The sequence below is a fragment of the Oenanthe melanoleuca genome, chromosome 1A, assembly GCF_029582105.1.
Source record: "Oenanthe melanoleuca isolate GR-GAL-2019-014 chromosome 1A, OMel1.0, whole genome shotgun sequence".
Taxonomy (NCBI): Eukaryota; Metazoa; Chordata; class Aves; order Passeriformes; family Muscicapidae; genus Oenanthe; species Oenanthe melanoleuca.
Genome location: NC_079334.1, coordinates 34,602,292 through 34,616,484, shown reverse-complemented (window position 1 = coordinate 34,616,484; position 14,193 = coordinate 34,602,292). Strand labels below are relative to the sequence as shown.

Genomic DNA, 14,193 nt, shown 5'->3' with positions numbered 1-14,193 from the left:
TTGCACCTTGTCTGTTCCTCTTTGTATTTCTCAACCTATTTATTGAGATTGCTGCCAGATTAAGACAAGGCTGCTGGCAGAGGGCAGGACCACATAGGTGAGCTCTTTAAGGAGCAAACAACTTAAGAAGTCATTAGGCTTCAGTAATCTGCACTGTGCCCTTGGAGAAAGCATTGAGGTTCATTAGTGCCTAATGCAATAAGCACAATCACAGAGTGGCAACTTGTCACTGGGGCAAAAGGGAAGAGCAGATGCTGATCTCAGAGCATTGATTAATGGAAGTCTTAAGTAGTTTAATTGATATTAATGTTATCGTCCTGTCTACACCAGTGTTTGCAAAGATACCCACTGATCCATTTACTTAATAAAAGACCCCTGTAAATACTGGGCCTGGCTCACAATTATCAGTGCAATTTTGCACCAGCAGAACTTCAGTGCTCTCAATGGAGGTAGGCCAAGTTCAGTGATATGAGACCAGGAGCAGCAAACCTAGCCTGTACATTTTCTGAGTATTTTCCAAAGTCTTCAGTTGTGTTTTCAGAGTCTCTGCATTTCTGTTCAAATTCAATTATTCATGTTTGACAGAACCTGCTCTGGCACTATTGTGCTTTTAAAAACTGAAAACTCCTCCAAGGTACAGTACAGAAAAAAACTCCCAGAACCACACTATTGTCCTTGAAGGAAACATTGCAAGGCTGCTGATTCTGTTATTTCAAGCAGACTGATAGCTTTTTGTCCTATTGTGTCCATTCATAGTTGCTGAATATATTCTAAAACATCTCAATTACTCTCTACTTTACAGACATTTTTATTAGATCTATAATCTCATGCCTCATATCCTCAGAGGGTCCTCAGTACTCTGCCATTGCTAAACAATTATCAAGGGGATGCATTTTCTCCCTGATGGATTATAAGCTTTTCTTCCAGAGGCTAGATTTTATTGCACATTTTATGTCAGGACAGCAGAGGCTCGTTCTCTCTTAATTGTTCCCACTAGAAGTCAAAAGCATAAATACAGAAAGAAGAGCTGGAGTGATAATCCAGGCGAGAGAGAGCGAGCAATTTTTGATGTCCAACATTCTCATAAAAATTCATTTCATGTTCCTGCTGACCTCTTTCTTGTTGATTCATAGCAGATAAACAGAACACATCTCTCTTTTCCTCTGTCATAATGCATCAGAGAGGCCAGGCTCCTCTCCTAGCCAGCCTTTACTGCAGAATAACAGGCTACAGATAATTTTGCAAACTTTCATATGTTTGCTGTTCTTTCTGCCCATTCCTTTCACTTCATCCTCTTCATATCCTGAAAAACGTAACTCCACAGAAATCACCACTGAAAAAGCTTGTTAATGCTGTCCCCAGAACATGGTATTTCAGATATCTGTTGTGCTTGTACTTTCCACAGCAAAATTACACAGAAATATATTCCTGTCTTTCAGATAAAGGTGTCAAATTTATTAATCAGCTTTCTAATTAATGTTAAGTCTAAACCTCCATTGTCTTTCTTCCAGTCATCACAGTAGCAATGCCATAGATAAACAAGACTTCTTAGAAGCATTGCACATGACCTGCTTCATTCATATAATGGGCACTTCCAAATAGATATTTTAAGGAATATATATCTTAATGAACTGAAAGCTCAGCATGTGAAGGAATCAGGCTAGATTTCTCAGTATCAGTATTTGGGAGGTTTCCTACCAGCTGGCTGCCATGAAGTTGCCAGGACTACAGACTGCTGACATTCTTTAGGATCAAAGGAGAAGATGGGGAACCCAGAAGTCACCAACACTTTGAGAAATGAAACAGCAAGATAGTCACAATAGAATTTCTTAACATAATTCCAGTGGGTCCTAACAGAAGCAAGTAAAAGTGGAGCATTAGATTTTTCACTAAAAGGCCAATCACTACAATGATTTCACTGTTTTTGCTGAAAAAATATAAGGCTTGTATCTGCAAAAGTCTCACAATTTCAGGCTACTGCTGCCAAGTTTTCCTCATTTACTCTTCCTTCATTCTGAACACCTTCTTTGCTATGCATTTGACAAGCACTTGAAATACCACTACAAAACAAATGCACACAGATTCAAGCCATCATCCTTTTGCATAAATGTATTATCTTCAGAAACACCTACATTACTTTGGAGCCAAAGCAATTTTTAAAAATATCTGTCAGGGAAGTGATAGGAAACCGTATCACTCTCCAGTGGAATGCCAAAGGCAGTAGCCTCTGTTGGGTGTCACTCACAAATTCTCCCATCCTAGCAAAGTGTCTGTTGGGTTGATGTCTGAACAGTGCTATAGCTTCCACAGGTAGGATGTAGGGTCTCTCTCACCACCACAGGAACTGGCTTTTATCTACATAGGGTGCATGAGAGAAGTTGGACCAGGTCCCTCATTAACCACCTATGTCACCAGTAAACTGAGATGCTTCACTCTTGACAAGCAGCAGATTTGAGAAGGAGATAAATACTCATGATTAATAATAAAATATTTAATGTTTCCAATCCACTCTTGGGTTTTTTCCCCACCTCTTGTAAAACAAATGTTGCAAAAATGTTTGGGATTCGGTTCTGATGTGCATCTCTGACCACGTGCACAGCTGGCTCTGCATGATCCTGACCCTGAGCTGGGTTCACATGAACTGGCTCTGCTAATTCTGGAGCTGGGAGCCTTAGGGTGTTATCCAGCTGCCATCTGCAGAAGTGCTGCTCAGTTACTCCTGGTGCCACTCAATCAGCACAGAGGCTCCTTGCTGCAGCAGAGGGCTGCTCAAGCTTGGTCAGCCCACACCCGGGCTGGCTGTGCCCTGCTCCCATCCAGCACAGCTCTGCCTGTCCCTCTTTGACACAGTTATGCACAGAGAGGTTTTTGGGCAGTTTAGCTGGGTTTGATTCTCTGTATTTGGTTTTAATATTCTGTGAGTGGCAGAACCAACCTTGTCTTGATGGACAATTTTCTGCAGAAAGTGCAGGTTTAGATTGCATATGTCTAAGTTTTTATCTGCTTCAGTACACTACCTTGGGCAGAAATGTAGGAAAATATTTGCCATACAATTGTGAGGGAAAATGGAGTTAGAAAAGAGGATTTATTGATCTACTCAGTACATGAGGACCACAATGTTACCACCAGCCCTGACTGTCCCTGCCCACACTCCTGGGGCTCCCCCACACTTCCCACCCCATGTCAGCCCCCCAGGGCCATCAGCCCCTGCTCCAGAGATGCCACAGCAGCACCAGCCTGCAGCTTCCTACAACTCCTGTCCCATCCCCAGGGCAGTCACTGATGCTGGTGCCCCCCTGCTGCCCCCTCCCAGCCCAGCAGCTCTGCTCCTTTGCCTGAAGCTGTAGAAGTGATGCTAAGAAAAATTACTGAGTTAAAAACTGGGAATGCCAGACACGGGCTGTCAAGAAAAATGAAGATATTCATAAGAAACTAAGCATATGGTTTCTAGGTCTGTATTACATTTCATTTCATTTCACCTTCACAGAATTACCCCTTCTCCCTGTGAGACAGGCAGGGACTGGGTTAGTGTTACACAGGGGAGTTCACATCTATGCAACTGCCAGAGTATTCTCAGCTGCAGTATGCCAACCTGCAACTTTGCAGATGAAATTATTATTTTTGCTGTCAGCCCCCTCCTGCTCTATTAAAATTCAATTCTGTGGTGTAACTTTCCCTATGGACATGTTTTGTTATTTGTTTCCAAGACGAGACAGAAACATTCATGTGCTTCTAGCAACTGCTGAAACCTAAGAGAAAGAGCTTGTAAATTAGCAGCAGCATGCTACAGTATAATAAACTCCTTACTTCTTTTGCTACAATATATGACCATTTCTAGCAGTTTTAAAGCTCAGATATATACTCATCTATTAAATACCATTCTGTGTGCCAAACCTCTTACTTCCACTGTATTAAAGCATGAGTGAGCCTATTTTCTTTTTATTTTCCTTTTTTTTTTTTTCCCCAGGACCACTAAAACCACCAGCAGTAAATGAAACCCAAGGTGACCAAGGTCCTGCAAGTTTGGAAGTGTTGCCACTTCCCATTACCATCAAGATGTGCAGTCAGAGTGCTGGGAAATCTCTTAAGTGATGATTCTCCTGAGAAAAGGAGATGAGAGTCTTAAACTTTGCAGCAATCCAAGGGAAGTCTGTCTCATCAAGCTGCAAGAACCACCGATGCTATTTTGACTGTGTCACCTCAGCATCTGAAGGGAGATAACACAGTCATTGCATTGAAAATGTCTTGGCATCTAGAGACTACTTTTTTTATAAAAGAATCGAGAAAGAGGGTTAAAAAATCTGCCTCTTTCTGGAATTATCTACATTGCCCACGGTTTTTGATGTTTCTGATCAGGCATGTTTTTTGACTTTGATCTGCAAGCTCAGAAAGGCAGACTTGGAATAGTTCATCTGTAGATTTCCATCCTCTCCCAACCCAGATCTTTGCACAGCAGATTAGAGCTGTGTAGCAGGGCTGTCAGCTTTAATGTGACAGCTCTGCTGCCTGCATTTATTCCAAAAACAGTGCCACTGGTTCATTCCTCACAGCTTCAAGATTTGATTATACCAACTGTGCACCTCCTATACATTTTGATGTCTTTTATGATTCCCAAGTATACCATCTAAACATACAACTTTCTGAACTCCAGGTTTGTTTTTTTTTATAATCACACAGCATGATGTTTAACATGGTGCATTGAATATTAGGGATGTTTGAGTTTGCATTTCAGATTAGCCATTTTTATTCAAACATTATGAATGTTTGATGTATTTTACTTACTTTCTTATTTTAAAGACTGGTTGTGGGGATTATTTCTTCATTTGGTACCTTCATTATTCTGGCAGTCCTTATATGAATATAATAAAGGAATTTTCCCTCACTGTATCTATGAGTAAGTGGAAGAGGTTGTTGCTATGTATCCTTGCTTAGTCAAGGGCAGAAAACTGCTACCATTCTTTCCCATTAAAACACAGTTGAATTTATATTGGCCCCTATGCTTAGAGTACTTGCCTGTATGCAACCTTATTCACCATAAATTCAGCAAAAACCTAAATAAGATGGTAATTCATGCAACATTTTCCATCACAATTTTGAAAGCTTTTCATAAGTGCTGTTGGCTCATTTTGTCTGTCCTTAATTCCACTAATATAAAAAATCTTAAATACCCACATGGCATGTTTTAAGGACTTCAATAAGCCAATTAATTGTTCCCTACAACAAAAAACCCAAACAAAACCAATCACAGAGAATTTAAACACCTCCCATTAAAAGCAAATAGTCACCCCTGAGGTGATCAGGCAGTTGGACTAGATGATTATTGTAGGTGTCTTCCAACTGAGCAGTTCTTGTCTCTTGCTCTTCTCTAATATCAGAACCGGTCTGGGTTTAGTATTTTATTTGCTTTTTTACTACTTTTGATAAAGTTTCCCTCTTTTATATTTTTCCTGTACTATTCCTTTTTTCTCCTCTTAGCTTTCATGCTCAATGAACAAGCAGGTCCATCCCTGGCAATACACCTCCTTTGACAATGGGCTTTCCATATTTATTGCCATGACCATGATGACAACAATTCCTGAAGAGGAGTATAAGACAATAGCATTCTATGATCACATTATCTATAGAAGTGTCATATTATTTTATGTTTGGACAACACCTTAGTTACTGAAAATTATTTTAATTCAGCTAGAAAATTTTCATTTGTAAAGGAGAAGGCTGTTAGTCCCTCAGACCTTGCTTTAGATATAAGCAGGGAAAATATTTACTTCATTTGATATAAAATAGCAAAATGAATTAATTTATTAATTTTCAATCAAGGATTTAAATGAAATTTTTAATGTTATTTTTATCTTATTATATCATTAAGCCCACCTCAACCTAAATTCCTGAGGATGCAATAATTCCATAAAACCATTGTTGAATATTTATTGCTTCATTCTCAATGGTATCTTTTTAAAGTAGTGGAATTACTATTAATTTTATTTTATTGGTTTGTCACTGGTATTCATTTTGGCAGTGAGTTTCTGCCTCAGAAACTGCCTGTGTTTCAAAAATTCATTCTTTGGATATACTCTGCACCTTCTCCAAGGGCAGCTAGAATAATCAGCCCAAAGCAAAAGATGTAAAGAGAGGTCCAGGAGAACAAAGGATAATGAAAATGAAAATAAAAAAGGAAATAAGTTCATAAAGTGTAATCTAGTCTTCAGTTTCAAGTCTGTTCATTTCCCTTTACAAATATGGAGCATAATCCAGTGTCAGATGTTTTACAGGCTGTATCACAGTAGTCCTGGATTTCCCCAAAGAATGAGCACAGGCAGAACAAACTGGTATGTGAGGCGTGTTACTGAATGTGCCAAGAACAAGCTCTGGGGGAAAACTCACAGGAGACTAACAGACTCAGGTAAGTCAAAAATTATTTTAGTGCACAATCAGATCTACCTAGTCTAACTAACAAGAACACTTGGTAATAGCCACTTTGACTCTAATGAACAAAGAAAGGAGAGATGGTCCTCTGACATAAAAGAGAGCAGCAAAGTCATCCATGAGTATCACATGGTATCAAGATAAGATATTTAAAACACAATGAGTGGGAAACAGAAGCATATCATCTTAAAGGGGAAAAAAAAAAGTAGGAATAAAAAGTCAAGTTAGATAACCCCACTCATTTTCTGCACTTTAAAATCAATGCAGAATTTGTCAGCAGTGGAATTGCATCAGCAAAGATAATCACCTAGGGAAAAAATATGATTGCTTTATGTCACTCAAGAGCTATACATATTTCATGCTAATAAGATTATTTTGGCTGAAAAAAAATATACAATAAAATGCAAAACCACCAAAAATAAAGAGCAAGGGTGCTATGCTTAGTAGCAGCTTAGTTCTTACCCCTCTATGTTCAAATACTAAGTAATGATTCTACAAAAAAACCTATTTGAATGCAACAGAAAGTGACAAAAAGAATCTCTCCAGAAAGAGAGAAAAAGATATCGGATTCACAGGCTGATGTGCTTACTGTTTTGAAAGCACAACATTCATTTAGACATTTAGGATTCAACAAATACAATTTATTCAGGGTTTTTTTTTAACAGATGTCTAGCATCTTGCAGTTGGTCCCTGTTTTCTCTACGTGCTTATGTCATGAGCATCATATTTCAATAACTCTATGGGTAAATATCACTGAATATAATTTAATACAGGGATTTCGGGTCCAATTACACTGTGGGAAACTACATGTAGAAAAGGCTCCCTTTAAATGAAATGGGTGACAATTTCACCACTGGAAGGGCATTTCCAGTTTCCAGTAGTCAAATGGAAAGTTTGTTCCCTTGAGGAAAGTGAGTGGGAAATAGTACAAATGTATTATTTTTCTGATGTTTTATATCAAACATTGTCATTAGGCCTTTTTTAAGACTAGCAACCTCCTGGACAGTTTCCAAGGGAGCAAGTGGCTATGTAGCAAAAGAGAAGACTTTCTTAGCAGAGTTATCTTGTTCCTATCCTGCACCTGTCATTTGCAGACCAGTAGACAATATTATGGCTTCCTATCCCATCAAAAGAAGCTTGCCCCAACAGATACACTCAGGAGGAGTAGAGAAGCAGGTGACTTTCCCTTTTAGAACCCCTGTCCAGGCTGTATACACTTCAGACATCGAACGATAGTTCAGCTGGAATTTTTCCTACATTTTTCCCCCTTTTAGGAGGATTGCCTCATGGTATCTAAAACTGCCTGGCATGATATACAATGCTATTTGGCAAATATAAAAGGATAGCATAAACACAGCATCTGACTTTCTTCTACTCATGACAATGTAAATCAAGATGACCACTGCTGGAATTCAGAAATGCAAGCTGGTTATAAAACTGGTGTAAGAGCATTGCCAGGCTCTCTTCGGTGATGCTCAGGAACAAGCCACTGTAAGTAATCCTCTGCACTGGCTGTGCAGAGAAGAGCCTGACCACGCTCTGTAGTGAGGGAAATCACATCAGGCACTGCTCTCTTGTACTGGCAGCACTGACTGACATGTGGCAGCACATTACACGGTCACACGGTCGAGTGGCTGCTGTCCCCAGCCACGCCGGCTGACAGATGCTGCCACCGCTGAGTAAGGACACTTGATCCCCTCATGAATCCTCTCCTGAGCTGCCATGGCTTTCAGCCCAGGATGCTGAAATCTCACATTACCTTAGAAGAGAGGGCTGAAGCCTGCAGTGGTTCAGGATTGGACCTACAGCAGGATCTGATGGATCTGCCTTCCAGGCCGGTTGGGACCAAAACCAGGTTTAGTCATGCAGGTTTCATTCATATCCACACAACTGTAGAGCCCTGAAATACTATAACAGAAGCAGAGCCTGCAGTTACAGGAGGCACTGTGTTGAACAATTTCACTATCTGATTTCTGTTTTCAATCATGCATATTTAATATTCTCTTAATGCACCTGCTTTGAGAGCACTTTCAGCCAGATTATATTTTTAAAGACAAATTCTGTGGAGCTGTCATGCAAACTCACAGACTTTCAGTCACCCAAACTGGTCCAAACTGTGAGAAGTGGATGCTTTCCATGTAGGAGTGAATGCAGAGAGAAATCATAGACTTGAACAAATCCATGCAAGATGACAGGTTTTATACATTCATTTTGGTATACACATTTACATAGGTGGGTGTCATTTCCAATACATAAAGCACAAGGCTCAAACAGTAACATGATTAGAAAATGAAGCATAGATAGAGGATAATAAAGATAATTACTCATAGCCTCTCTGCAAACCTACTCAGAGAACAGGACCACAGCATGGCTTCTCCAGATATTTTATCTCTGGATAGCAAAGCTAGTTTTTTGGGTCACTGTGCAAGTGACAACTATGTAACTGAAAATTTCAGAGGTGCCTCAGTATGGTGGCAAATGCATCTCATTATTTATTAATTAGACTAGGATTAATCAAGACTATGTATGAAAAGTGAAGGATGTACAACTGTTCTAAAGATCCACGTTCTTGAACAGTTAGGTAAGGGACTTTTGACTTACCACCTATTTTTGTACTAAGACATTCCAATACTTTCACTTTAGGTTTGGACCTGCCATGAGAATAAACATTTAGCCTTAATTGCAATATTTTGTTGCAAAGGTAGACATTGTTTACCCACACTATAATACAAAGCTACTACTAAGAAATAAATGTTAAATGTCTTTTATTTCACTGTCACATTTCACAGTTTAGTAGAAGATAGAAGCTAAAAAGGCTGCATAGTCATGCCTAGTACTGAATCATGTGTACAGATGTCTATTCCATAAATGCTTTGTGTCTGCCAAAGGTTTTCTTTTCCCCTAACAGCTTGTTGAAGAAGATAAAATTCATGTTGCAGAATAGAGAATCATAAGACTTTGTGCTACTTACTTCCCAGTTTGGCTGGTTTTTAGCTCACCTGAAAATTAAAAGGTATCCAGACATTATGCCCCTTTTCACAGTGATTAGCATAAAGCAAAACAAAGGGAAGAAAATCTGTGTCTGTGGCACTGGTGAACTGTGTTCCTTTTCTGAGAATATGACCTGAAATAATTTACTAGTGTGTGTGGTGTTTAACCAATGCTACAGACTTGTCCCTATTGCATGCCTAGTTAAGTAGAAATGGATAAAACCTCTTTGGTCAATATGGAGAGCACTTCACACATCAGCTACGGAGCATTCAATGCAATCACACAGAAGAGCATTTCCTGCCATTGATCAACAATAATTCCTGGCATTTACAAGGCATCTTTAATCAGAGAGATAAAATTGCTCTGCAAGGGTAATAAATTCCCAGAGTGCCCCCCTGAATTAGATGGCAAAGTTTTTGATTTACAAGTGAGCAAAGTAAATCATAAAGTAAAATACTTGCTCAAGGTCAGATGGTAATTTTTTTGGCAGTGTCCAGAAAAACATCTAACCTTAAAGCCTTTTAGATTTGTGGGAAATAGGAGTAAACTTTGTTACTGTAGCAGATTATTGGGTTTCAATCTGCCACTTGCTTACTCTGCACAGAGCATAACCTCTCTGTAATGACAATGCAAAGCAATGAAGAATCACATTTCTATGCAATTATTTTAGATTGTATGTAGATTAGGAAAGGACAGGGAATACTTGAAGTGTGGAAAACTTTTTAAACTTCTGACCACTGCTAGCTTTTGAATGAGGAGCTCTAATGCAGAGGGACAGTAGCACAATCCTGTATTCTAGTTCTGCTGTTACTTGGCAGTAAAAGGGACACTTGTTCTGAAGAAAGATATAATAGGCTGCACATGAACTACACTCACAGATGAGGCCCCAGTTTAAACAGCAAAAATTCTCTATACAGATACATCTGGGAACAGAATCGGTTTGCAAATGTGTAAATCTGTGAAGAACAGGCTATAAATACCCAGACAGATGTCAGAGGATTTGTTTACAATCCGGTTCAGAGCTATGGGACAAAGCATAACTTCTTCAGAGTTGCAAGGAAAAATAATCTGAATAGTAAAAATACTATAAAGATTTTTAGTTATTTTATCACCCTTGCTTTTATTATAAATAGGAGTGATGAACTGTCATGATTAATAGGATTTCTATTTCTGGAGGTTGTAGGGGGTTGAAAACCCTCTTCCTCATGCAAATCAAATTGCAAATTATATCTAAGCCCTAGTACATTTAATAATGTAGACAGTTAAAAAAAGATCCTCTCCTGTATACTCTGTGTCTTGTTCTGCTCTTTTAGCACTTCAGTCCTTATGGTTTCAAATATGTGCTTTGAGACCTGTTTCACACCCCCGGTTTCTAAATCTTATGTCATTCTTCTTCACGATTTTGAATTTAAATACAGAAAAAAAAAAATAGACATTTATGGTTTAACATTTTAATAATGCTGCAGTCAGATTTTATTAGTGCTCCTCTGTTACATTTTGCATGAGATAGGAAAGAGAAATGAAGAGAATATCATTGTAGGGTTTTAGGCTTATGAGCTTAATGTATTATGATACAACAAAATGTATTATCTAAAGGTCCCTTTCTCACAAAGGCAAATGACAGCACCATAGATATAGCAATATAAAGCAGCAGTCAAACCAGCAATAACATTCTGTAATTGCAAAACCATTTTTTATTAAAATGTAATTTATTTAAAAAAAAAATGAAACAAAGCGCTTTAGGACTCCCGATCTTGGCTGTGTGCACAGTCCGCAGCCTGAGAGCAGAAATGACCAGCCGAACAGAACCAAGGCTGTTTTGTAACCTGTCCCCGAACCTGCAGCCACCTGGGCGGTGCGGGGGTGTTGGGGTGTGAGGAACCACCGGCCCGGTAGGGCACGAGTGGTTGGAAGGAATCGCATCCTCGGCAAGGCCTCAGGACTGCTGGGGGGCTTCAAACATTCCTGCAGCCGATGGCAAAAAACCTAATGAAAACCTTATTGCTTTATTCCCATGCTCTTTCTGCCCGAGCAGGCATGAAGATAACTCAACAAAAAATAGACAGACGTTGCTTAGTGCGGAACCAAATCGACATTAAAGGGGCTCTTTTCGCTCACATTCCAATCCGTAGTGAACCTCACTCCTTACTAGGAGTATCTCCGCACACCTCTGCCACACTAAATATTGATTCCAGGAGGACTGATACTGGTATTTCCAAAAGCACGGGGGCTGTACACCCGTATACTCACGTACCCTATATAAAACACGGTGCGTGTGCCTATCTGCACATCCATAAATAACCCGTACCCGCAGCCGGCCATACTCCGACACGGCCCGCCCGCGCGCGGGCCCTCAGAGGCAGCGGCGGCGCGCGGGGCCGCGCGGGCACGCGCACTACCCGGCATGCAGCGCGCGCGGGGCTCGCAGGAAGATGGCGGCGCCGCTGGAGGAGTACGAGAAGGAGGCGGGCTGCGTCCCCATCCTGCACCCGGAGGTGCGAGCGGCCCGCCCGGGGGCAGCGGGGCGCGGGAGCGGGGCTCGGGGCGCGGCCGGGACGGCGTCCCGCCGTGGGGCGGGAGGAGCGGAGCTCGGCGGGCGGCCGGGCGGGCGGGGTGCACGAAGGGCGGGAGGTGCGCCGCCGCCCCCCGCCGCCGGCCTGGGTGTGCGGGCCGGGCTGGGCAGGGCCGGGCCCCGCCGGGAGGCGGGTGCGGGTGGCGGGCAGCGGTGCGAGGTCCACCGGCGGCCCTCCGTGCGCCCTCGCCGGCGGTCCCGCCGCTCCGGGGCGGGGGGCAGAGGCGCCCCGGGAGGTGCCGCCGCACCGGCCCCGAGCGGCTGCGCTCCGGGCTCGGCGCCCGCCCCGCCCCGGCTGCGCGGGGGAAAGCGGCTCGGGGAATAGGTGCTTCCCTTGGGTTTGGATGGCACTGTGTGCAGCTCCCGCTCCCCATCCAGCCCTGCGCTCCCTGTGTGGCGTGAGAGCGAGCGCTCTGTTTTTTCCAGTGTGTTGACGAAGGGAGAAATGTTTGCAGGTAACATGTAGAGGTCGTTTCGTGCCATTTTTGTTACCCTTCTGTTGGGCCGCCCACCGTCAGCAGCATGTGTCTATTCTTGAGGACTAGTATGATTGTTTTGAAACGTATTTTAAATAGCTTAGAAAAGCTTTTACATATGGACTTGTCACCTGATACGTTAAGGACTGTAAGAATTGATTTTTCAGCCTACAAAACAGAGAAGTGCATATGTCAGGCTCCTGTTCTTGCTAAACAGATGGCATCTGTTCCTTAAACAGTATCTTAAACGACTGTGAGTTTAATTGGTGACTGAAAGGCTTTGTAGGCCCCTATATGCTAGGTCGTGTACCTTACCTACTCTACCTCTCTGAACTGTGCTCAAGAATTTAGAAAGACCAGTCTTTTCTGAAAGGTAACTAGCTAGTAATAAACTCCAAGTAAGTGTCTCGATTTTGGGGGTGGTTTTTTTTTTTGCGGTTTTGGTTTTTTTGTTCGTTTGTTGTTGTTTTTTTATGAGATTTATTTTAATGAATGTGTGTAGACTGTTGCTACACGTTTTTTCGGCCTAACTGGAGTCAAACTAAATGCAGTACCCTCAGTATCAGTGTCTGATGATTTTCAGAAGTGACACTAGTTTCCAGTAGTGATCCAGATGGTAGGATGTTGATGTTCTTTGAAAGAAAGTGTTCTTAACTTGTGGAAACTAGATAGGCAATCTAAGACTGGAAAATGGAATAAAAAGCATTTACAGCTTGTCAGAAATCCATTGTGTTTTAAAGATTGAAGACTAGTGTTTGTTAACTTTGAGTAATTACTATATAGCAAATTAAAATCTCTCATTGGTAGTGTAGCTAGTTAATCTGGTAGAATTTTATACTGTTCCTTTGATACATAAAGTTGAATGTGTGCACAAAAGATGGGAAAGGAAGTCAATATATATTATGTGCTGTAGCATCAACGGGAGTCTTTTAATATGCAATAAATATCACTAGTTTGGAGGGAGTTTCATTAGATTTTTCCAGAAATGCTGTGTGTCCAGCTAGATCTTACTCACAAGATAGTTTCTACATGGATTTCAGTAAGTGCTTCCTTATTCCCTGAAGTCTTTGTACAGATAAGCTTTAAAAGAAAAGGATGTTTTTCATGTTGGTGCTGAGACAGACTGTCTGTTAGCAGACTCTCCAGACTCTCTTAAAATCTTAAGGATTGTGTGCCATAGCCGAGCTGTATTGTGACAGACCTACCCACTGAACAATGCAGTGCATCTGAGCTCAGTTGTTTTTGAGGGTCAGCGGCCTTAATACATGGTGATTTCCACTTTTTAAGGAATTAGCATTACGTCCTTATATAAGTAGTGATGTTGGAGCATGTAATCAAGCATGTGTACATTTAAAACTGATGCTTTTTATAGGACTGTCAAAATCTTAACCACTTTTTTCATGGTGCTGTTGTTTGTTCTGGGTATCTCTTTCAGGTATTTTTGTATGCTTTTTTTAATGAGACTTTTGCTTCTTACTGTCTTTTTGTATTGACTAATTTGGATTACTTTCAAATTGCTTGAAGTTTTGGGGGGTTTTTTGTTTTGTTGGTTTTGGGTTTTTTTAGGAGATGTGCTTGTTTTTATCTGGTCTCTAAGACTTTGCATTTTGCCATAATATGAATACAATATTAATGTTGTAGGAAAGAAGTTCTAAGGAATAGTAAAATATTACTTAAATACATGTCATGAAAGACTGTTTAAAGTGATTCAGTAATTTTAGTAAGAAGAGG

The 14,193-nt window shown here is 41.0% G+C and overlaps 1 protein-coding gene across 1 annotated transcript in view; it reads left to right on the top strand.

Annotated features, from left to right (window-relative positions):
• The first annotated feature begins 11,824 nt into the window (after positions 1–11,824).
• Positions 11,825–14,193, top strand: part of ZDHHC17 (zinc finger DHHC-type palmitoyltransferase 17) — a 62,570-nt gene continuing 60,201 nt past the window's right edge. Inside the window, exon 1 of the mRNA XM_056516314.1 lies at positions 11,825–11,909. Coding sequence (XP_056372289.1) covers positions 11,847–11,909 — 63 coding nt within the window. The 5' untranslated portion in view covers positions 11,825–11,846. The remainder of the gene's footprint in view (positions 11,910–14,193) is intronic.